Raw genomic sequence first — 23579 nt, forward strand, 5'->3', positions numbered from 1 at the left:
ATCCTCCACCCTTTCTCCCTCCCGAGAAACATATATGATCCACCAAATATAGAAAAGTTGACAGTTAAGTCACCTTTGTATATTGCCACTATATACATGAGATCTTCACCTCAGACAGCTACTCGAGTCAATCTGGACGACCTCTTTCGGATCATCAACCGAATTCCTTGGCATGGTCAATATGTTTTAAATAAAGCATTGTGCTGGCTCTGTAAAGATATAATATCTAAGTTTCATCCTAAAATTACCTTTCGCAGACACATTTTTTTTCTTACAAGAACAATACCCATTGATATGGTAAATCCTGATGACTTGGATACAATTTTCTCCATGGCCTTTTGCTTCTCTTAAGAACATAATTTGGTTTCCCACAATAGTTAAAAAAAACAATTGTAGGGATGGGTTTAGACTAATCTTATCTTCGAGGACTAACAGATAGAAATAATAATCAGCACATGTGAACTGCACGTGGGCAAGCAAGACATTTATTAGCAAACGAAACACACTAGCCCTAGTGCTATGTACAACTGCCGTCAAGCTTCTAGGGTTTCTTTCAGCTTCAGATTCTAAATCTCAATAAACCCTAAGCGCTGTAAGCTTTTTTACGCTCTCATAGCATCTCAATAACGCAAATTCTTCTATTTTTAACTTAATTTTCCATCAAACTCTTATTTTTTCCAGGAAAACAGCCAAACAGCATCAAAATGGTCACAGCCAAGAAAACTGTAATCCCTTCTCTTCCATTTCCTCTTAATTTCACTTGTTTCTCTGTTTAATTGAAAATTTGATTATTGATTATTGGTTTTGTATTTTATTTTTTTTGTTGCTGCTGTTGTCAATTTTATAGAAGAAGACTCATGAGAGCATCAATAACAGATTGGCTTTGGTGATGAAGAGTGGAAAGTACACTCTTGGTTACAAAACTGTGCTTAAATCTCTAAGGAGCTCCAAAGGTTTTTATTTATGTATTTAACATTGCTAACTTTTAATTTCTATATCTGAGATCTTAATTTTGATTATTTTTTTTGTTTAGATTTTAATTTGGGGTTATTTGGTGATCGATATTTATGCAGGAAAATTGATTCTATTATCAAACAATTGCCCACCTTTGAGGAAATCCGAGATTGAGTATTATGCTATGCTCGCAAAGGTTGGAGTGCATCATTATAATGGCAGTAAGTTCTTGTTCCCTTTTTATGGGCTTTTATGTTTTTTTTTTTTTTTGCGTCAACATCTATTATAGATAGAGAACGGTTTTGGTTTAGTACTAGTAGTCATGCTATAACTTTATTGCATTCATATTAGTGGATATCATGCTTGTGATTATAATGCTGTAATGAATTTTGCTTGGTTTTATCTGTGCTGAAACATCATGATTTTGTTTATCGAGATGCTCCCTTTTTCTTTTTCTTTTTACTTTTTTATTTAAAAGATTTTGCAACCTCGAGTCCTCGACTGTGTCTAAGAATTTGAATTTGATTGAGTCGTTACTGAACTTTCAGTCTGTGCAGTCTCATTATTATATCATTATGTGTAGCCCCTAGGAGTTTGAAGAATTCTTAATTAGATGCATGGAACATGAGGCGTATGAAGCTTGTGACTTCAATCTGAATTTATAGACCTTTGACAAATCTATGTTGGGAAACGTACATGGTTTTGAGACAGCATATAGATCAACTCTAGTCATCTTGCATCTTGTTACTGTTTGCCATTAATCTCTTGGTTTTGTCTCGGTACAAAAGCTGGTTCATACATTTAGTTATCTAGGTTTCACATGTTTTTTGGGAAAAACTCATGCACTCCATGAGTACCCGCCATCCATTTAATATTAACCACATGGGCAAGTTGATATAGTCACTTTAAATTTGATATGCTTTTCATCTTTGTTTTTATATTTTGTTTTCATTTTGTTAAATCACTTATTTTCAACTTTAACATGATTGTCAATGTGTGTAAATGGTTTCATTTAAGAGGATGTTGTGCTGAGTGATGAGCACCCCTGGAATATTGGAGTTTCCCCCTATATTTGTTGCAGGACACCTGGAGTTTGGAAATAATTGTCTGGCCTTAAATAATCAAATGATTTTGATTTTCTTACCTGTAGCAATAGGCAGGCTATTTTGCCATGTTTTAGTACTAGTGATTTTGAAACTGCACTCTTGTCTTTCCCTCGCCTCCTTCATGCCCTGTTTTTCCTTTTTGCAGACAATGTTGATTTGGGAACTGCTTGTGGCAAGTACTTCCGTGTGTCTTGTCTGAGCATTGTTGATGCAGGTAATGCATTAAAAGAATTATTATGTCTTGACTGTATATTTTGGCATTATGTTGATGCCATTGGCATTTTTCTGATTGCCACTCTTTTCTTTTGTGTTACAGGTGATTCTGATATCATCAAGACAGTCCCTGGTGATCATTAAGCAGGTCATTCTTCCAGTTCTGTTAATTTACCGCAGAGATTTTTTGTCCCCTTCCAGCTTTAGAATAGTTTGGAAACTACAACAATTGTCAATCCTTCAGTTTTTGGATTTTATTCCCGTATGCTGTGCACTCAAGTGGCAAGTTTTGATTCAGATATTTGATAAAGCAAGCTTTCTATTATGAATCACTAGTTTTCTGAAATTACCCATCCAGATATGGCTCCACTTATGAACTACACGATCCTAGCGTAGCAGTAAGAAAAATTGAAAATGTAGTTGATTCGCAATTCTATTATATTCTTGGTTGTGAGTTCATGAGTGTTTTTAACCTTTTGGTAGCTCTTGATTTTGGACATGTGCAAGGTGAGTTAGTGATTTGGTTCTACCATTTGTACACTGTTTTCATGTAGCTGGCTTTATGCTTGCTTGAAAATGTATGAAATGATTTTTTTTAAAAATATAAACATATCAAAATAAAATAAAATAAACCACTAAAAAAAGCATCAAAACAATTTTTCACAAGAGCATCTCTAAAAGCACTATCAGGTGCTATCCAAATTCGTTGGATTTAATAATTTTTAATCTATTTTTTTTAGAAAAAGTTAAATGAATGATTTGTTCTGTGTGTTTTATTTTTTAAAAAATAAATAAAACAAATAACGTATTGTATGTTGTTGCTTACTATAATGGTGACTAGAAAAATCAAGGGTTGGTATTTTTGATCAAAAACTTGTTTTTATCTAAAATTATCTAAGTAACATCTTTATAATATTAAAACACTAATTTATCGAAAAGCCCCAAGAACAGCAATCATATGATTTAGCTCTCTATTACTACCGATGAGGTCGCTGGAAATAAAAGGAGCCAGTAAGGAGGTGGAATCCCAAATCAAGAAGCTAATTATATGGTTACTCGTACACCTTCAAGTCAAAAATAATAAATTCGTCTGATATATATATTTCAACAGTGATTGTTATTCTTGAAATGCTCATCTACTTGCCGATGGAGTCTTTTCAATTTCTGGAGGGACTCATTAAATCAAATCAATCACATCATAGATCCACACATCTTCAATTGAGATCAAGTTGCACAAGAAGATAGAGAGTGGATTCTCGCGAGTCATTTTCATTTCCTTGCTGCCACAACTCTCCCTCTCTCCCTCTCTCCCTCTATACATACATACATATATACATATACATACATATATACATATATATACATATATATATATATAGCGAGTACTGTTCATAAAGCTTGAATAGCTAGTAAGTTGCAGAGCAACAATGGCATGTTTTTTTCCTTAAGTTTGGCTAGCACGAGTCTGAATGATCTTGGTTACTTCTTGGAATTCAACTTTAAAGAAAGACACCAGCATAAAAAAGAGAGAATATAAAATCATGATATATAAAAAAATGATAAAAAATATCTCAAAGTTATATTTATATTTTTATTTCTTAAGCACTTCAAATAAAATATTGCTTTCTAACAACTAAGGCCTGTGTTTTTTTTTTTAATGTAAAATAGTTTTTTGAAAATTATTTTCTAATTTTTTTATATTTATTTATTATTAAAAAAAAATAATTAATAAAAAATACTTTTATGTCAGAAAATTTTTGTTTTGTTTGGTTTCTAGTAAAGTACTTTTTTTTTTATTTTGTGCAAAAAAACGCTTTTTAGAAGTTATGAAAAAATAAAAAAATATCTTTTTATTTGTTAATTATATTAAATTTGGTCCTTAATTTTTTTTATTGTTATATATATTTTTCAATTTCATCTTTAAAATTTGATTTAATTGATTTTATATCAATTTTGATCCTTATTCTTTTGATTGTTATTTTTTTTTAAATTGAAATCTTTTTTATCTATCAGATTTGATTTATATTTATTTTATTAAAATAATTTATGAAATTGATTCTTTTTTCAATTTCATAATCTTTTATTTTTTTAACTTGTCATATTTTATTTTTGTTTATCTAATTACTATTTGTTTTATTTGAAATAATTTATAAAATTTATTTTTTTTAATTTATAATTCTTTAATTTTTTATATGTCAGATTTAATCATTGTTTTTTAATAAAATTTTTAAAAAGTTAAAAAAAATTAAAAGTTATTTTTTAACTTATTTTTTGATATAATCAAATATTAAAAAATATTTTTTAATTTATTTTCTATGATACTATCAAATATTAAAAAATAACTCATTTTTTTTAAAATTCACTTTCTATAAAACTATCTTTTAATAAAAAAAAAAATCTTTAAAGCAAATAAACTAGATTTAAATTTAGTTTAGTTTAGTTAACTAAGTAGTTGAACCACCATTTTTTTTTTTTTTTTTTATTTAATATTTTATTTAATATTAAAAATAAATTTTATAAAATAAAAAATATATTATTTTAATATATTTATAAATTCTGTTTTTAAAAACACAACTTTTATGCAAACAGACATAAAAATAATAAACAAACAATTACATTTAAAAAGAGAGAGAGTAAAATCTGTTGGATTTCCGTAACTTTTGCCAAATGGCCCAAACCTCAGCACCTCTCTCTTTTTCGCAACCATCTTCTCTCTATGACTCTATCCATGTTTTATTTTAATTCACAGAAATTTCTGTTCTCTTTTACATAAACCTATTTTAGGGTTTTGCCAATACCAGGAAAAAAAAAAAACCTTAAATACCATTTCCCTTAATTTTGTTTTCTACAACGTCGTCGTTTCACTCCTCCCTTTCCCTCTCACTTTCCAATTTTTAGGGCTTGTTTTTCATTCTACTTCAATCTATCGTTTCTCTCCCTTTTCTTCTATGCTAATATTTTAGGGCTTAAAGATTGAAACTTTCACGTGGTTAGCTGTAGCTGACATTCATGATTGCAAGTTGTTGTTTGCAATTGGATCTATAAAGGGTCTGGCTTGGTTTCAAGAGTTGAAGTGTTTTCTTTTAGGGTTTGGTGGAAGGCATTGTTAAAGGAGATATGAATAGTACATTTAGTGAAGAGACACTTGCAGATAACCTTTCCAAGGTCAATGGTACCCAGCAATGTATTGAATGTATCCTTCCTTTTTCTTGTATTTTTAATTAATGAATTCTGCAGCTTGTTTTCAGTTAGTTATATGCCTAACAAATCTGAAACTCATAGTGGATTGTTTTATATTTTATACTGTTTCAAGGCAATCATTGTTTATATTTCCTAAAAATTGGTCATTGCATTGAAAATAGTATTACCAATTTATTTGATTCATTTTCATTTGGTACTTGTGCTCTAATGTTCATCAATTTAGAGGAATGATTATGTAACGTGCATGTGCATTGAAAATAGTTTCTTACCGAAATTATTGAGTAATTATTTTGATTTTCTGTTGACTTGGTATGCATGTTACCGTAACTTTATGGTATAGCTTTGTCGCGCTGGTGCATAGTTCACCGAAGCAAAGCAGAATTTGTTGTTGAGGCATGGGACAAACAGTTCCGCAACTCAGATATGCTCCAGAAAGTACCTCTATTGTATCTTGCAAATGACATCCTACAGAACAGTAAGAAGAAAGGAAGCGAATTTGTTAATGAGTTTTGGAAAGTTCTTCCTGCAGCGCTAAAAAATATAGTCAAGAAAGGTGATGACCGTGGCAAGAATGTCGTCTCTAGATTGGTAAGTTTTTATTTCTGTTGGGGCAGCTGATTCAAACATTATGACATGGAACACCTTTTTTTTTCCTGCATGAATATGCTCTCATAAAACTACTGGAGAGCAAAGCATTGCTATTGTGAATGTTGAGCATCATAATCAATTAGCGATTGAGGCTAAGATTCCTTTCTCCAACCTATTTTTTTTAATGTATTTCTCTTTGTCAGCCTCTTGTTCTGCAATGCCCTATTTATTGCTAGTCTAAGGATGCATCAATCAACATTTAGTTGGATTTGTTGCATGCATCTTATAAAATATAAATAAACATGTCTTGTATGCCAAAAATAGTTCAGGAGGAAACAAAAGGAAATTGGATGTATTTATATGTTAGTTGAGCGTCAAAAGAAGTATGAGATGCCATTATGATGCCATTTATGTTCTTAATGGTGTAGTATGTCTTAAGAAAGTCGGAAAGATGATTAAGATTATTGAACTTGTGCTCGCATAATCTCCAGGTAAATATATGGGAAGAAAGGACAGTGTTTGGGTCACGTGCTCAGAGTCTCAAAGAGGTGATGCTTGGAGAAGATGCTCCTCCACCCTTGGAGTTGAGCAAAAAACGTTCACGCCATGTGAAAAATACAAAACGAGATTCACGATCCATTAGAACGGTTAGACCAAGGATCTTTCATTTTGTCTTTTTGTCTTCAATTTGTTTTTATGTTTGTATTGTTTACATATCTTCATATTCTTTTTTCCTGATCATGTGTCTTACTGTCACGTCAATACACTGGGAACCAGAAATTGTCCATTGGAGGTGCTGCTGAAAAACTAGTATCTGCATTTAACTTGGTGGTTAGTGAGCGGCCCAATGAAGAGGCAGAGATGAGTAATTGCAAGTCTGCAATTTGTCGTGCGAGGGATATGAAGAAAGATGTTGATATTGCCTGTAGTAATAATGGTAAGAGAAATGAACTTGGAAGTTAATATAGAAAAAGATTAAAGTGGTTTCTTGGAAATGTTCCACAGCTTTTCTGGCATTACATGTTTTCTCCTGAAATGCTTTTACAGCCTGAGTTTTGACTTTCAAAAGATGTGGGTCTCTGAAGCGCAATTCTTATTTCTCAGATAAAGATCCAACACGAAAAACTTTGGCTAAGAAACTGGAGAATGAAGAGAATCTTTTGAAACGAAGTATTGAGAAACTTAAATCAGTTGAAGCATGTAGAGTAGCGCTTGTCTCACAGTTAAAAGAATCTTTACAGGAACAGGTATCTGACCATCTCATCACCTTCACTTGTTATTTAAATGTCAGTTATCAATTAATACACAAATTGCTGTTAGATGGGGTGTTTGGGCAGAGAGGATCTTTAGAGAATCTGTGATTAAAAATTTTTTGGCCTCTCTATAGAGCAAAGCTGCAGGGGCTTTTTAATGGAGTTTATCCAGCCAGATGTTCAGCATGATTGAAAAGCTCTTCTCTATTAGTTTTCTTTTCCAGTAGAGGAGGATGTCTAGCCCTCGTATTCTTCTATGGATATTTTCTGTTGTGTTTGTGAATGAATGGGATATACATGTTTTTGCAATTCTATTCACTTAAAGTTTGTCTTATTGATTAATTTTTTTTTTTTTTTAATGTTTCCAAGGAATCTGAACTGGAGGAAGTTCGAGCTCAGAGGCAGGCATGGATTTTGCACATTCCGATCCTTAAATATTTTTTTCTGTTTTCATTTATTCTTTTGAAATGTGAAAGATTTTTGCCTGTTGTCTATACACTTTACCATACCAATAAACCTTTGATTCTGTATTGTTGTCAAACCAACATCAATCTTTGCATTATCTTTCGACACCTTGTTTTCAGAAGCCTAAATAGTTTACCTTTTGCATTACCGATGAAGAAAAACCCTGGCCTGCGCATTCTTATAACACTGGCATATTCAATGATTTTTCTCAATTTTGGATGTTTTCAAGGCTAGTACGATGTATCTTCCTAGCATTGCTACATAGAAATCCTAATTGAAGGCTTCTTTGCCCATCTAGACTCTTGTTTGCCCCTATCAGGGCTCTATCTTAGTGTTACGATGATTCATGGAGCAGTTGTTTTATTTAATGAATATTTTTTGTCAATTTCAGGTCGCAATGGCACAAGTAGAGGAAGCCAGCAAAATGCGAAGGTTGCTTATTGGTGAAGAAGTATCTAAAGCATCTACTGTAACTACAGTACCAGTTGACTCAAATGCAAAAGCAGGACAAGCACCTAAGAGGACAGCTGCAGCTATTGCTGCGGAGGTTGCAGAGAAGCTTGCAGCTTCCTCCTCTTCTCAAATGATCATGCACGCTGTTCTCTCTACATTCGCAGCTGAAGAAGCAAAAAATGCTCAATTAACGAAGGCCCCAACACTGTCAAATTCATATGCATCCATGCCCATCCAATCATTGTCAAAACCGGAAAACTCATTGCCGGTATCAGATTCAAATGTTTTTATGCCAGCACAGCCACTTGCTGCTCCAACAGCACACTCATACCAGTCAGTTCTGTTGCCCCAGCCTACTATGCTGAACCAGACCCCAACCACTCGAGCCCAATTTAACCCATCCTCCCAGCAATATTTACAACAAGCAGGTGGGATCATGACCCCATATGCTTATGGTAACACCTCTCCCTTACCCCCAGGACCACCCCCACCCCCACCCTACCAGGCAAGTTCAATGGTGCCTATGGCGCATCAACCACAGCAGCAACCATTATCATTTGGACAGCAGCGGGCCATAATAAACCAGCAACAACCAATGTCTTTAACTCAACAAAATCTGGGTGCTAATTTCAGGCCTCATCAACCACCTGTAATGGAGTACTATGCCCACCCTTCTCATTCCTAGAGAAAAAAAGGTACTCTTAGTTAGGTGGATATAATTAGGTCAGTGTATAAATGCCTGCATATCCTTTTGATGCTTGGAGAAACAATGTAATGGTGTGCCAGTGGGTTAGGTTTTTTTGGTTTACTGAAATAACTTGTGGTTGCGTATAAAATGAGGAAAGAAGGTTGGTAGATTAATCTGTTCAGTATAAAATTGAGAACTAGGGAACTCTAAATCAGATGCATATCAAGCAATGGCCGAGACTACAAAGAAAAAGCAAACAAATTGCATAGCCTGTCTGTTATTGAAATCCTACTAAATGTGCTAAAGAACTCGTATTCTCAGATGGAAGGAGTTTCAATCAGCAGCTGAATATGTGAAAATCTTTTGGACGATTCTCACTGATTGGGTTCTAGGCTCCCAAAAACAGAGAGAATGATCTGAATATTTACTCAGCACCTGGAGGATATCAACCACCAAATTCAGATTTCACACTTTGCTGCGTTACAAACAGGGGTTAGCAAATTATTATTATTATTTTTTTAATATATATTTTTTATTTTTTAATTGTTTTGATATATTAATATTAAAAATAACTTTTAAAAAAATATTAATTTAATACTTTTCCAAACAAAAAATTCTTTAAAAAACACATTCACTGTACTCCAAGCATCCCATTAAGCTATTCAAGTTGAAGTTTCAACCTGAATTATGCTATCCACGTACAAATCACAAACCAAATAATCAAAATCATATGAGTAGTCATGACTTCTATCAATCTGCACCATCACATACAGAAAAAAGTAGAATATTCATTATCTTTGCAGTCTGAAACCGGACAAGAACTCCAAAGTCCCATACACAAAATAGCCTATAGACAAATACAAGACACAGAAACTCAACAATTCAGACAAGGGGGAGCACATAATGACAGAAATAGTAAACAAGTTAAAGTACACACATGAACTCCTAATTAAGGAACAACAAACAGCGGAAAGGGCACAAAAAGCATTAGGGAGAAAACATCAAAAGATACATAGATCAATAATGAAATAAACAAGAGTAAGGTTTGATGAGAAGAAGAAGGTTACCAAAAACATTGGGATCGGAAGTGTTCTGCGTAGCTGATAAAGGGATCTCAGCAAGTGGGCCAAAACATCGAATCCCAGCATTGTTAACCAAAATATCAACTCTGCCATATCTTTCAACAACATTTGACACGGCATTCTGCACACTTTCATCTGACAGAACATCCAATTCCTGGAGATGAAATCTGTTATCTTGATCAAGGTCTCTCATGGAAGTCAAAGACCTGGCGGGGCCACAACATGCAGTTGCATGTTTGTAGAAAATTCACGTGCCAATGCATGGCCTATACCTCCATGGGAGCAACCAGTGATTAAAACCACTTTTTGGTCATATGATTCCATTGAACTACTACTCATTCGTTAGGGTTTCTTTGGCAATTGAAAGAGATAGATTGAAAAGGGAAGATTTTGAGGGCTTTTACATGCAGTGGCTGAGAAGAAAAAAGTGAGGCTGTCCTCGTTGTTAACAACGTGTATCCTTAATGGGGCTGCCGTTTCATCGGGAACTGTATTAATATACATACTAGTTTTAATATAGTAGAAGAATTATAATATTATCTTTTTAATTAAAAAAAATTAAAAATACTATTTATATTTAATAAAATAAATTTTAAAAATAGATGAGTTGATCCATTGTGAAAGATTTGTTAATGCTAATTAAATATTAAATTGTTAAGCCAATATCATATTTTTAAAATTTGAAGGGAAAATCACAGCTAATTCAATCAGGTCCAGATTTGTTTTCAAAATTTGAATCACATTCATTTCCAATTGTGTACATATATCAGTTTATTAGGAATAATCGGCCTGTGTTAACTCAAATATGTCTACAAAAGCCTTTTGTTTTTCAATTGAGTCCTTGTTATTCAGAATTGTCAATTCAATAAAATCCCAGTTCCTTAATTCTTTCAATTACACCCTTATTATAACAATTAACCCTCGTTTCTTATCACACAGAGAAGTATTTCTATTACAGAAAGTCGGGATTGTTACAAGGAGGAACTAAATGTCGAGTATCACACAAAGAAGTATTTCTATTACAGAAAGTCGGGATTGTTACAAGGAGGAACTAAATGTCGAGACATTTTGAATAGAAAGTACAATTCAAACCGATTTCGATTTTACTTAACGACTTGAACTCAATCTTAGTGTGGAATTGGTTTCAAACATGCTTTTAAATATTTTCCTTGCGATACAATCTTTAACATAAAGTGGCAAATGATACATGATCGACAAGATAGTAGAGAATTGGCCATAGGAAAACCATGCTGGTGGATTTTTCTTTAGCACAGTAGCAACCGTCTTCTTCGCAAACTCTTCGGTGGGGGTGATCTTAGGTCCCTGGAAAAGGCAAGCCCTGTTCCATATAGCTGCTTCAAATGGCTTGTATAACCTCCACTCAGGCATATGATTGTAGCTGGATATGGAAGAATTTCCGATGTTTGATTTAACAGCTTCAGGAACAACATTGATCACCTGGATCCCAAAAGGCCTAAGTTCCAGCCTGCATTAAACACAAATATTTCCTTACTTTGTTGTTCATATACCAAAGTTATGTTGTTCCCAATCCGAGGTTTAAGAAGATTAATTATAGATTTGAACCATAATTTATGCAAACTATGTTAACAAACCCTCTACCTACGCATTAGTTGATGATTATAGAAGACTGGCGACTTAATTTAATATGGTAATATCATGCTGGAGTTGTCAGTGCTGTTTGAACTCCTTGTTACTAATAGATACATGCATATATACCAACCAGACGATTGATAGGAGAAGGTAAGTAACATAGGCATCTCACTACATACAAACCTCATGTTATCAGTTAGTGAATGAAGAGCTGCTTTGGTTGCAGTATAGACACCAGCCCATGGAAGAGGAGCCAAAACAGGAGCACTTCCAACATTTAAGATTTTCCCCTTCTTCCTAGATTCCATGTGAGGAAACAGCTTGAACCATCCTCATGCTACCTCCATGTGTTTGTAACGTCAAAACAAGATCTTGATAGTTTTATCAACAGCAAATCAAGTGCTAGCAAGTATGATCAAAGATGCAGGGAGAGTCCTGAAATTCGTAATCACTATTGGAACCTGATCGTCCATATAACCTTTTCAGAGTAGCTAAAGAACCTATGAAGTAGTATGAACAGATCAGCAAGACATTTATCGAAGTCATAACCTAGTACTAGGCCATGACATGAACAAATACATCACATATAACTTACACAAGAAGTGGATTAATCCATGAAGAATTATCTTACAACAATAAACTTGTCATTGCCATATTTCAGGAAGGTTTGTTTATGAATTTATAAGAAAGCTGCACCATGTGTTCGTGTAAAATAACGAGTATGCAAGCCAGCGCATACAATCTTTACAAGAAAATCCACAAGTATTCCGTTGCTGATACTAATCTTTATAGCTGAAAAGTCCAAGCAGTTCCGTTCATACAGTTCCTGTCGGCCATGATTGCAGTTTCCAATTCCATAGTTTTAAGGCTATCAGATTCTCATTGATTGGGTTTTCGGCACCCAAAAGCAGAAAGAATATCAGAAACTACATAGATCAATGAAATAAACAAGAGTAGGGTTTGATGAGGAGAAGAAGGTTACCAAAAACATTGGTATCGAAAGTGTTTTGCGCAGCTGATAAAGGGATCTCAGCAAGTAGGCCAACACATTGAATCCCAGCATTGTTAACCAAAATATCAACTCTGCCATATCTTTCAACAACATTCGACACAACATTCTGCACACTTTCATCAGACAAAACATCCAATTAGTGGAGAAAAAATCTGCTATCTTGATCAAGGTCTCTCATGGAAGTCAATGACCTGGCCGTGGCCACAACAAGGAAGTTGTTAGCAGCAAATTCACGTGCCAAGGCATGACCTATACCACCTTGGGGGAAACCAGTAATTAAAACCACTAGTTGGCCATAGAACTCCATTGAAGTACTCTTTTGGTTGTGGTTTTGTTTAATAAATAGCAGGTTTAGGCAGATGAAGAACTATTAAAAAGGGATGACGTTATTAGGATTCCCATTTTTGAGAGATGGCTTTTATTTTGATAAGCAATCACGTACAAACAGAATAGAATTTTCTAATATAAACGATACATGTTCAAGAAAGTGATGTTGGCGTTTAGGAAGAACGGTCTGATAGATAGCTATGGTTATAATAATATATTTATTGAAAAGAGCAACATCAATACCATTGGCGTTTGTAGCTAACTGTAGTGAGACTAACATTTATCTAATAGATTGGCCGGCGCTCTCCTTTGAATGCCATCAAATTTTTCTTTTTAATTTAAAATTAGAGTGCGTAGACATTATTAACGTAGTTTATTTAAAAAAAAAAAATTGTAAATTCAATAGAGATTAATAAAATATATTAAATATTATATACACCAATAAATATTAAAAAAATTATATATTAACGCCAACTAAAAGCTCAAACATAAAGATTAAAAATAAATGTATATTATGATATCCAATCTTATAATGCATAAAGCCATCAAATAACTTTTTTCAAATCACAGGTTTACAATCATAAAAACTACTACAATACTAAACACATTCGATGGCTCACACATGTCTAGCCCATTAAAATAAGACCCTTGTAGCTTGGTGTTCTTTTTTAAATACTTTTCCTTTAATTTTTTTTACAAAAAAGAAAGAAAGAAAGTAAACAACACATCATCTATCAAACTAAACTTCTACAATTAGAGAATTGGTTGAAAAATCAGATTTGGGTTCTTTTGATCCAAAAAAAACTAATTTTCAATGTATCCTCACCTTAAAACACTCCATAAAGATCATTAGAATTTCTTGAAACCAATTTCTCAACTAAAACACATCTAAATCAGATGAAAAACATAAAATTAAATTAAAAAAAACTCTTTATTAACGTGATATACTTTTACTGGGAAGATGAAGGTGGAATAATACCTCAATAGAACTCTTCTTGTCGTATAGAATTCATTGACATCAAAATTGATGTTTTTTATTGTTGAAACATGGCAACCAATAACTTTTCCTATTCTTTGTCATTTCTAGCAATTTTATCTATCATCTCTTAAATCTCAAGATCAAAATAAGAAGAAAATGAAGTCTTGGATGAAAATGTAAAATTTTCAAATTAGAAGGATAAAAAATAAAATTGATAGAATTTTGAAGGCAAAAAATCCCAAAAAGGCATGTGATGAATAATAACAAAAAAATATCCTTCATTTTTGCCTCACAGTTAAATTAGGTCCTTGCATTTTAATCCTTTTCAGGCAATAAAATCATTTATTTTTTTGCAAAATCAACCACCAATGAAATGAAATTTCAGGATGTTTGTTTTAAGAGCACAAAACCTGACTCCCTTGCAGACTAGTGCGAGCAGTATGGTACAAATCTGAAACTGAATAGGTTGTTCACCAAGAATAGATCATGGAGAAGGCATATATTTAGCAAGATAATGATTTTTCCAGTTTCTTTGATGATAATTGCGACCCATGAGTGGAAAAACCATCACATACAAAATACTATCGGAATCTTCCACCATGATTTAATTAAAGACATAGATCGATGGGCAATTTGATAGAGAACTTATCAAATTGATAACCAACAATTTGGACATTACATGACACTCTTATCAAATTATTGGTTATATAATTCCTGCAACTAAAATGACCAAAGTTTGTGTTAAAGGTTTATTTTAATAAGAGAAGTTTAATGATAGAAGTTTTTGCCCTTCCTCTTTTCTGAAAAAGTTGATCGATACTTTTAAAAATTGATTTTTTTGTTATTTTATGATCATATATGGATTTATTAAGGTTTTCTCTCCTATTTTTTAAACTTTTTTGTTGATTTTTTTAGGAAGTAGCTAGGTTTTTTTTTAAAATTTTTTAAAATTTTTATTATGTTTCCATAGGACTGATGTAATCAATTCATATATCTCGATAATTGGTACGCACCAACTCACGCTTTGGCAGTACATGCTTTTCAATTTCCTGCTAGCCATTAGAATATAAAAAACGAAATTTCCCAACAACTAGTCCAAGTACCGAAGTGTTTGCAGATATGTTTATATATACTGAGTACGTATTTCACTGCATAACCATTGATTTAATTGGTACTTATTATCAATTTCAGTTGCGTTCTATAATTATTTTCAGACATTGAATTTCCTCAATTTGTTGGAAAATATTGCATTATTTATTTGAAAATCACAAACACAAATAAAAGGGGTTCATCCCTTTCCTCAATTTATAAAAACAATCAGAAACTAAAACTGGAAAAAAAAAAAAAAAAAACAATGATACAAGAAAGGACCCACAGGCCACAGCGCATTTGGCTGGTAACTTGTAGCAGTGTTCATCCCTTTCTTCTTCGCTTGAGGCTTTCGTTGGAAAGTTAGTTGTGTTTTGTCAGTGCGAAAGCTTATCAAAACAATCAAGCAAGAACATACCGGACCCCATTTTCTTGGCATATTTAGGAGGCTTTCACAGGATAAATAATTGTTGCATTCGCATTGCATAGACTTAATTCACATATTTCAGCTTTTGGCTTCCATCTCATGCATGTTCCATCTCTTTTTAGCCACTTGAACCGCCACCAACTCTAGCAAGAAAATATCAGAAGGATAATGGATAAGATAGAGCACATTACAGTTGCCACAAATGGCATAAACATGCACTTAGCTTCAATAGGGACAGGCCCAGTTATCCTCTTCTTGCATGGGTTCCCTGAACTCTGGTATTCATGGCGACACCAGCTCCTCCATCTTTCGTCCCTCGGTTACCGTTGCGTTGCCCCCGATCTTCGTGGATATGGTGACACAGACGCTCCTGAGTCAGCTAGCCAGTACACCGGTCTCCACGTCGTTGGTGACCTGATAGGTCTTCTCGACGCCTTTGGGATTGATCAAGTGTTTCTGGTTGGCCATGATTGGGGGGCTATGATTGCTTGGTACTTGTGCTTGCTAAGACCTGACAGGGTTAGGGCCTTGGTCAACTTGAACGTTGCATTCATGGCTAGACACCCGAAAACTATTAACCCCATGGAGGTTTTGAAGAGTATTTATGGTGAGGATTACTATGCCTGCAGGTTTCAGGTAATAATTATTCTTTTATTTATTTATTTTTAATTTGTTATCTTTAATTTTTCAAAGGGAGACCCTTCGGTATGGATATTCTGCTATTAGAAATCTAATATAAAACAATTATTGGTATATTATCCAATAACTTAATTCTCGAGTTAGGCTAATTCTTATATAATAATAACGTTAATAAATATTATTCAATAATTTAAATTCTTTGAAGGAGAGGTATCTATTCTAGTAAAAATCTTTCTAACTGCTGTAGGAACCTGGGCCGGGAGAGATTGAAAAAGACTTTGCTCAAGTTGGCACTGCAAAAATGTTGAGGATATTCTTTTCAAGTTTCGGCCCGAAGCCCTTAATAGTGCCCAAGGAAACAGGATTCAGAGGCATACCTGATCCTCCATGCTTGCCTCCTGGATTTTCAGAAGAAGATATCAACTTTTACGCCAACAAGTTCAGCCAAAAAGGATTCACTGGAGCTTTAAATTATTATCGAGCCATCAATCAGTAAGCTCTAATTATTCCCAACTTATTTAATAATAATGGGAGTTTCTTTTTTGGTTATAATATGTTTTCGATCCGGGTTTTAATAATTAATTTAAGGCTTCCTCGTTTCGATATAGATTTTTCGTAGAGCACCTGAACTTTTTAAAATCATCGTTACCAACTATCAGCACTTCTGTAGAAAGCATAAAAAATAATAAAAACAATTGTTAAAACTCATGAAATCTAAAATTTGATCCAAATCAAAACAAATTAACAAATTTTTTTATATCTGCCGCAAATGAGACCCTGAATTTCCCAAGATGCTGAACATTGCCATTTCATCTGTGGTGGCGATAAGCCAAATTAACCAATTAATTTCTTTCGTCTTTTATTGCAGAACCTGGGACCTCATGGCACCATGGATTGGGGTAAAAATCCAAGTACCTGTTAAGTTTATTATAGGTGATCAGGACATAAACTACCACCTTCCAGGGCTGAAGGAATACATACTCAACGGCGGGTTCAAGAAAGATGTGCCCCGTTTGGAAGAAGTGGTTGTGATGGGAGGAGTAGCCCACTTTCCTAACCAAGCAAGGCCGGAAGAAGTCAGTGAACACATCTATAGCTTTTTCAAGAAGCTTCAGGTCAGCAATAATAATCCCAGGGCCAATAGTGCTACATCATCGCTCAATGGAAATAGAGTCTCGGATCTAGCTCACTTGCATGCCTTGTAAGAGGAATTCCAATTGTGTTTTGATAACTAAATGATTTCTAATTGTGTTAATTTCGTTTCAATCACTAAACATCATGCAATTTCTTTTCGTTGTCCAGGATTTTTCTTTCAGAGAAATCAATGAATATTTTTACCAACTTGCCAATCAAGTGCTTCCCCAAGCATTCATATATTTGATATATAATTGCTTCTGATGGACTAAGAACCATTCTTGAGCCCAAGCACTAGGCACATACCTATTGCACTATGAGCTCCACCCTCAAGCTCGAGCTCAAGTACATTGCTGAATGTTCTTGGACTTGATGCACACCTTTAGATGCACAGAGTCTCTCATACCCTACTACTTTTGGCACATACCTACTGCACTATGAGCTCCACCCTTAAGCTCGAGCCCAAGTACATTGTCGAATGTTCTTGGACTTGATGCACACCTTTAGATGAACAAGAGTCTCCCATACCCTACTACTTTTCTATCTCATTAATACATGAATAAGATATATTTATCCTTAATTAATACATATATAAGAGATATTTATTCTTATTAATGCATGTACAAGGTATTTATCTCTCATTAATACTATAAGGGTACAATATTTTATACACCCTTAATGCATATTTATTATTTTATATATATATATAAAATTACTAACTTAAACATTTGAAGGTCTTTAAATCCATTCGAAGGAGACTTTTTATAGGTATTAAGATTTTCTCATTAAGAGATTACCTTTCTTTACTATAGAGAATGGATTTAATAGAATGAATACTTGATAAATTTGTAATTCAACCACTAAAAATCATATTTCTAGGCATCCATCAATTTTATAATCATAAAGTTCAGATATATAATTAAAATTTAATAAGTATTTGCAAAATTTTGGTTTCAATGTTGCACATTAATTAATAGTAAGCTAGCATGCATATGCAAATCGAATATTTGCAAACAAAACAATTTACATATGTTACCTACAAAGAATTTACTAAAACATGCATTTAACTTACAATAGAATTTTGTATATTGACAAAAATACCTAACAAATTGGGTTTAAAATCCGTATATCTAAAAATTTCTTTGTAACGAAATAATATTTGGTTTTTTATTTTTTTAATGATTTAATACTACAAATTATCAAATAAAACAATTAAATAGCTAAGTTGAATTTATATAAATCATTTTGAGGGTTAAAATATATAATCAATATGGCATGTAAGAAATTATACTCATTTGGATACATTACATAGTAAATATTACATTTTTTGTCCGTGTTACACTACAAGTCAGGTCATTTTTTTCTAACCTTAAAAATAATGTAAAAATATTATGAAGTAAAAAAATTTGATGCATACTAGATGAAACACTTTTAAAACATTAAGATAGTGACATATGAGATGACATATTTTTTTTAAAAAAAAATTATTGAGACAACGACATATTTGCTTGACCCAGGTTAACCATGGTTAACTCGTAAAACTTGATACCGAAGCATAAGATCAGATCGTGATAATTATATGAAATACAAATTAAAACAAAATATGTGGTTCAATTCTAATCAACCAACTATTGAAGGTTGACACCACCAATAACAATAAATCCATTAAAAAAACAAAAGAAGAAGCTATATTTAAACATACAAAAATATCATGAAGAGCATATTATGCTTATATTTAAACAATTGACTTAATTTAATTCAAAACCAAAATTTATTTGAAAAATAAATAAATTTAGTATAGAACAACAAATAAAAAATACCCAAAATAACTTGGGTTATTTTTAAAATTAGTAAAAATTCCAATAGAAAGAAATTTTTTTTAAAATATAATAAAGCTCAGTTTACAATTAAATCAAATGTTGAAGGATAAATTGAAAAAATATGAGCTTAAAAGAAGAAGAAAAAAAAAAGAACTGAACATAGACAAATCTTCTAAACTTGAGTTAATTTAATATTGAAGGATGAAATCAGAAAAAAAAATATTAATTTTAAAAAATAACAATAAAGAAGAAGGAGGGTGAAATCATAAAAACAAAAATCAATTTTAAAAATGCTCTAAAATAAAATAAATATTATTTAAAGAATTGGGACCAAATCAAATAGATAAGAAAATTAAAAAAGGATGTGATTGAAAACAAGTTTCAATTATATAAATCAATTCAAACAAAAAAAATCAATGGAAAGACTATGAATCAAATATGAAAGAAAAAATATATTGAAAAGCTGTTATATAAAAGGATAGAGATGAAAATTGAGGAGAATAGAGAAAAAGAAAAAGAAAAGTCAATACAGGCTCAACATGATGGAATGACACCATATGTGGTGACTAGAAAGGTAGGCCCCACTATGACAATTCAAAAAATACAAAAAATATCTATTTTAGCCACGGTAGGCCGCGACATGCACTGCTTGAAAATGACTTTACAACTTACTTGAAGGCATGTTTAATACATGTACCAACCACCTTTATTTTTTTATATATATTTATTAAAATACCAGATTATCTCTCAGACCACATGATTATCACAAAAAACCAAGATGAAAGTGCAAATAAATCCTTTAAGGTAAGCTAAGGAAATTTTTTTTATTTTAAGAGAAATACAATAACTTCACAGTGTTGTGAAAGTGAAATTTCAAAAACACTCCTATATCCAAGTTATATATATATATATATATATATATATTTTGCCTTCAAGAAAAGTTAAATAACTATATTGTGCACAAATTTATGAAAAGATCAAGATATCTCGATTAATTCTATATAACTAATGAACTTTATAAAAAGACTATATTATCCTTTAATAAACAATTCAATTATTTTAAAGGAAAACATAGTAATTTTACTATTCTAATCAATAGTAAATTACTCAAAGACATTTCTATAATACCGTTTCCACGTGCTTTATTATTAACAAGTTAAGTAATTTCTTGTTTTTAAAAGTATTTAAATAATTTTACAACGAAAAAAAAAACAAAATTCTCTTGATCAATTCTATAATAAAAAAATGTACCTTGTGAAAGAACCTATTACCCTTAATAATGAGAATTTTTATTTTATTTGAGAAAGACAAAACAATACTTCCACTGTTCCGAAGGCTGTAGGTTGGTGTTAATAATAACATAAACTTAATAGCTATTCTAGCCTAAAAAATTTAAAGCATAGGATTTCGATATTTTTATAAGAGGTGATAATGAAATCAAAGCGTGTGCGCGCGCACCAGGCAGTCGTTTGTCGTTTAGACAACCACTAACAGCTTGGAAGGGTGCTGTCATCGCCCACAACCACTACAGGACCATACAGTCTTAATTCTTGTATTAATAATTAAAATCTATATATTATCCTGTCTCGTTTACAATACAATAGTTTCTCCTGAAACCTGGCCGATAGCTTGAACTTAAATTGAATTGCTGAAGTTGTATTTCCTCGATCATTATAGTTAAAACTTTAAATCTGGACGTGTGAAGTAGATTTTAAATCTGGGCTACAAGTCCAGACAGAGCACAGGATTAACAGTACCAGGTAGTAAAGCCAATCTACATAAGAGAAACATAAAGTACAAGTAAGCTGGTTTGGTAAAGGATTAAACCAACATATAGACCATGAAAAGGTTGAGTTTTGTGCAAAGATTACACTGTAAACACACTACACAGTTTCTTCACTTAAAAGAAACTAGAAATACGTACACCGAGACAATAAACAGATCGCTGAAAAGTTGAGAGAAAAAGAAACAAAACAAATCCAATGATACACAAATCCACACAAAGAAGCACACACCAACGTCTCCCTAGTAATTATGCCACATTATCCCTCCCTTCTCCTTGCTTCCCTCCACGTTCCGAGCCAGGAAAATTACCTGGATGGACCTTGTTCTTGCCCTTTCCACTCGTAGAAGTAGAACCACCAAGTGTCCTCTCGTCAATTACATTCTCCCCTCTTCTCACTCTTTCCTCCTCCATTCTCTTCATTTTCTCCATCTGACGTTTTTGCTTGACGTAAACTTGAGCACAAGCTACTCCAATGGAAGACATTTTGACTTGTAAAAGTGATGATCTCAGATACCAAGTGCTAAATTTGTTTGGTGGGATGGAGAAGTTCTTAGCTAGCTAGGGTATTTATAGGCGTTTCACGAGGACTTGGTGATCAGCTAGCAAATACTAGACGAGTACGTGTATCACAGCTGACGAATTTTGCATTATCGTATCATTAGAACGAGTTCTGGCATTATCATAATGTTGCAAGACGATTTCAGAACACAGATTGAGGGAAACAATGGTGCTGCATGCACGAAACTATTTTTAAATGAAATCTGTGGGGCGATGGAACAATCGAAAATAGTGGTTTTGCTTTTCGAGTGGCCACAAAAGCACCACGTCATCTATAGCTATGCAGAGAAATGGTGGGTGCGTAGGTAGACGTCAATGCGGTCTAACTTACTTGGCAGACCCAAATTTATTTGACCCTTTAATACGTTAGTTTATCAGGGCTGAGATGCAAGCTCATATTCAAAATGATACAAGATTATTTTTTTAATGCATAGCCTTATATTTACCAGTATAATTTTTTATTTAATTGTTGAATTCTAATAAAATTTTATCTTTAAATTCTATAATTTTTATTTTTTATAATGTTAAAATTTTATAACCATTTTAGATTGAGAAGGCTTTCAAATAAGATATAGAAGTTATTATTAAAGATTTACAATATTTTTTTGTTCAAATTTTATAAGGAGATTCTAAAAACCATTAAAATTTCTTGTGATATAAAGTTTTGATTAGAAAAAATATTGACTAATAAGATTTTGAATTGAGATTTTTGCGTGATGATTAGATAAAATTCCATGTTGCTTTGTAATTTTTTTTTTATCTTTCTTGTGTTGTTAATGTTTGAGTTAGAAAATAAGTTGATGTAAGTAGATTTTAGAACTAAAGATTCTAAACAATCAAATGAGAAGTTATCATAAGTAAATTTTATGGATGATCTAACATATATTTTTTATAAATTAGTGAAAAAAAAAAAAGCTTAATAGAATGTTTGGTTGCGCTAAACTAACATAATAAAAAATAAAAATTCATAATTCTCAATCTAACAATTGGATCATACTTAAACCTAGTTTTATAGGAAGCTGACTTACTAAAACTAGTCGAGCTCTAGAGGACTCTCGAATTAGACCTCAAATATACTGTTTGAGCCAGCTTTATTATTTTCTTTTATTTTCCATGATTTTATGTTTAATTTTATGTTTTATGTTATTTTTCATTTTTATTAGGGATTCTGATTTTATTAATTTATGTCTTATTTAAGGTGATATAAACATATTAAAGATGCAAAATACATTAGACATAATAAAACTACTAATAAGGGTGCCTGTGTTCTAACTTATTTTTGACCAAAACTGTGTCTTTCTATACATATTGTTAACCTAGTTTCGCTTTCACCTACTTTATAGCCTATTATAAATTATGTCTAATTAAAGGACACAGTTTTGGGGGGGGCTAAATTATAAATTAAAGGAGCAAGAAATATTATAACTATTTATAATTATAAATATACAAGGGAGGGGCATTTCCTTGCAGGGGCCCCGGCCCCTGCAGCCCCCCCTCCCTCCGCATGATAAATTTTCTTATTAATTAGTGTTTGTCATGATCATGGCTAGAAAGACGCCATTTGTGGTGGAGAACTTTCGCAAAAAGCTGTTGAATTGCGTTCGTTAAATCTAAATCAGAGAGCAAACTACTCGATAATGGAACAGTTTGTGGTTCCCGAGTGAGTATAAAAACTTTAGTGCCATTATACTAAAGACCCAACTCAGTTTGAAGACCTATAAATGGAAGATATAATCCTCTTCAGTTATAAAGTCCTAATAACATGCACTTATAAGTAATATATATATGATATGCAAACTGACTGTTTACCCATATGGAAGATTGCTCCATTCAAAGTCTAGCCACTACCATGTATATGTTCTGCACCTAATCGGTGTATTAGCAACTGAATCACTTCCCAAAATCTTCAACTTCCATGTGATATTGCGGCCTAATTAAAGTCTTTTATATCAAGGTTAGAGGAAGTAAATTTTACGTGAATATTTAGTACAGTTTTATATGGAGTATACACACGCCTAGCTTATCTACTCTATGATACTCTGCCGGTATAATTTTAAATAATTGCTTTTGTATAATCAGAATTACCAATTTTGAATGGATTCTGGTCTCTTAGAAGGGTTACCAGAATCATCATGATCATAGAAACAGGTGATCAGGTTCTTGTCAAAGTGTCTAAATCAAGAGTGGTGATTTT

General features: G+C 32.6%; 3 protein-coding genes and 1 pseudogene across 4 annotated transcripts; 3 read left to right on the top strand and 1 right to left on the bottom strand.

Annotated features, from left to right (window-relative positions):
* The first annotated feature begins 476 nt into the window (after positions 1 to 476).
* LOC118038641 (large ribosomal subunit protein eL30) lies at positions 477 to 2619 on the top strand. Its single transcript, XM_035045064.2, has 6 exons — positions 477 to 592; positions 682 to 725; positions 848 to 953; positions 1074 to 1175; positions 2206 to 2274; positions 2377 to 2619. The coding sequence occupies exons 2-6, from the start codon at positions 705 to 707 to the stop codon at positions 2415 to 2417; spliced, it is 339 nt and encodes a 112-aa protein (XP_034900955.1). The 5' UTR covers positions 477 to 592; positions 682 to 704; the 3' UTR covers positions 2418 to 2619.
* A 2308-nt stretch (positions 2620 to 4927) lies between these two features.
* LOC118038616 (uncharacterized) lies at positions 4928 to 9088 on the top strand. Of its 2 annotated transcripts, XM_035045027.2 has the most exons (7): positions 4929 to 5466; positions 5815 to 6062; positions 6554 to 6709; positions 6840 to 6999; positions 7167 to 7309; positions 7685 to 7720; positions 8172 to 9088. In XM_035045027.2, exons 1-7 carry the CDS (start codon positions 5391 to 5393, stop codon positions 8916 to 8918), a joined length of 1566 nt encoding a protein of 521 aa, XP_034900918.1. In that variant the 5' UTR covers positions 4929 to 5390; the 3' UTR covers positions 8919 to 9088. The 2 variants fall into 2 exon arrangements, with proteins under 2 accessions (XP_034900935.1, XP_034900918.1); XM_035045044.2 differs by lacking the exon at positions 7685 to 7720 and having other exon boundaries at positions 4928 to 5466.
* Positions 9089 to 9712: 624 nt separating this feature from the next.
* On the bottom strand, positions 9713 to 12906 carry LOC118039695 (short-chain dehydrogenase virD-like; annotated as a pseudogene).
* A 2473-nt stretch (positions 12907 to 15379) lies between these two features.
* LOC118039708 (epoxide hydrolase 3) lies at positions 15380 to 17440 on the top strand. Its single transcript, XM_035046482.2, has 3 exons — positions 15380 to 16084; positions 16335 to 16579; positions 16956 to 17440. Exons 1-3 carry the CDS (start codon positions 15617 to 15619, stop codon positions 17290 to 17292), a joined length of 1050 nt encoding a protein of 349 aa, XP_034902373.1. The 5' UTR covers positions 15380 to 15616; the 3' UTR covers positions 17293 to 17440.
* The last annotated feature ends 6139 nt before the right edge of the window (positions 17441 to 23579 follow it).

This window comes from Populus alba, chromosome 5 (assembly GCF_005239225.2).
Source record: "Populus alba chromosome 5, ASM523922v2, whole genome shotgun sequence".
Classification (NCBI taxonomy): domain Eukaryota; kingdom Viridiplantae; phylum Streptophyta; class Magnoliopsida; order Malpighiales; family Salicaceae; genus Populus; species Populus alba.

What these genes read in the sequence shown, in the direction of transcription:
- LOC118038641 (XM_035045064.2), top strand. Translation starts at nt 705, where the DNA reads ATGGTCACAGCCAAGAAAACT. An exon ending in TGGTCACAGCCAAGAAAACT is followed by an intron (nt 726 to 847) that starts GTAATCCCTTCT and finishes TCAATTTTATAG; the next exon opens with AAGAAGACTCATGAGAGCAT. An exon ending in AGTGCATCATTATAATGGCA is followed by an intron (nt 1,176 to 2,205) that starts GTAAGTTCTTGT and finishes TCCTTTTTGCAG; the next exon opens with ACAATGTTGATTTGGGAACT.
- LOC118038616 (XM_035045027.2), top strand. Translation starts at nt 5,391, where the DNA reads ATGAATAGTACATTTAGTGAAGAGACACTTGCAGATAACCTTTCCAAG. An exon ending in AGAATGTCGTCTCTAGATTG is followed by an intron (nt 6,063 to 6,553) that starts GTAAGTTTTTAT and finishes CATAATCTCCAG; the next exon opens with GTAAATATATGGGAAGAAAG. An exon ending in ATTCACGATCCATTAGAACG is followed by an intron (nt 6,710 to 6,839) that starts GTTAGACCAAGG and finishes ACTGGGAACCAG; the next exon opens with AAATTGTCCATTGGAGGTGC.
- LOC118039708 (XM_035046482.2), top strand. Translation starts at nt 15,617, where the DNA reads ATGGATAAGATAGAGCACATTACAGTTGCCACAAATGGCATAAACATG. An exon ending in ACTATGCCTGCAGGTTTCAG is followed by an intron (nt 16,085 to 16,334) that starts GTAATAATTATT and finishes TAACTGCTGTAG; the next exon opens with GAACCTGGGCCGGGAGAGAT. An exon ending in TATTATCGAGCCATCAATCA is followed by an intron (nt 16,580 to 16,955) that starts GTAAGCTCTAAT and finishes CTTTTATTGCAG; the next exon opens with AACCTGGGACCTCATGGCAC.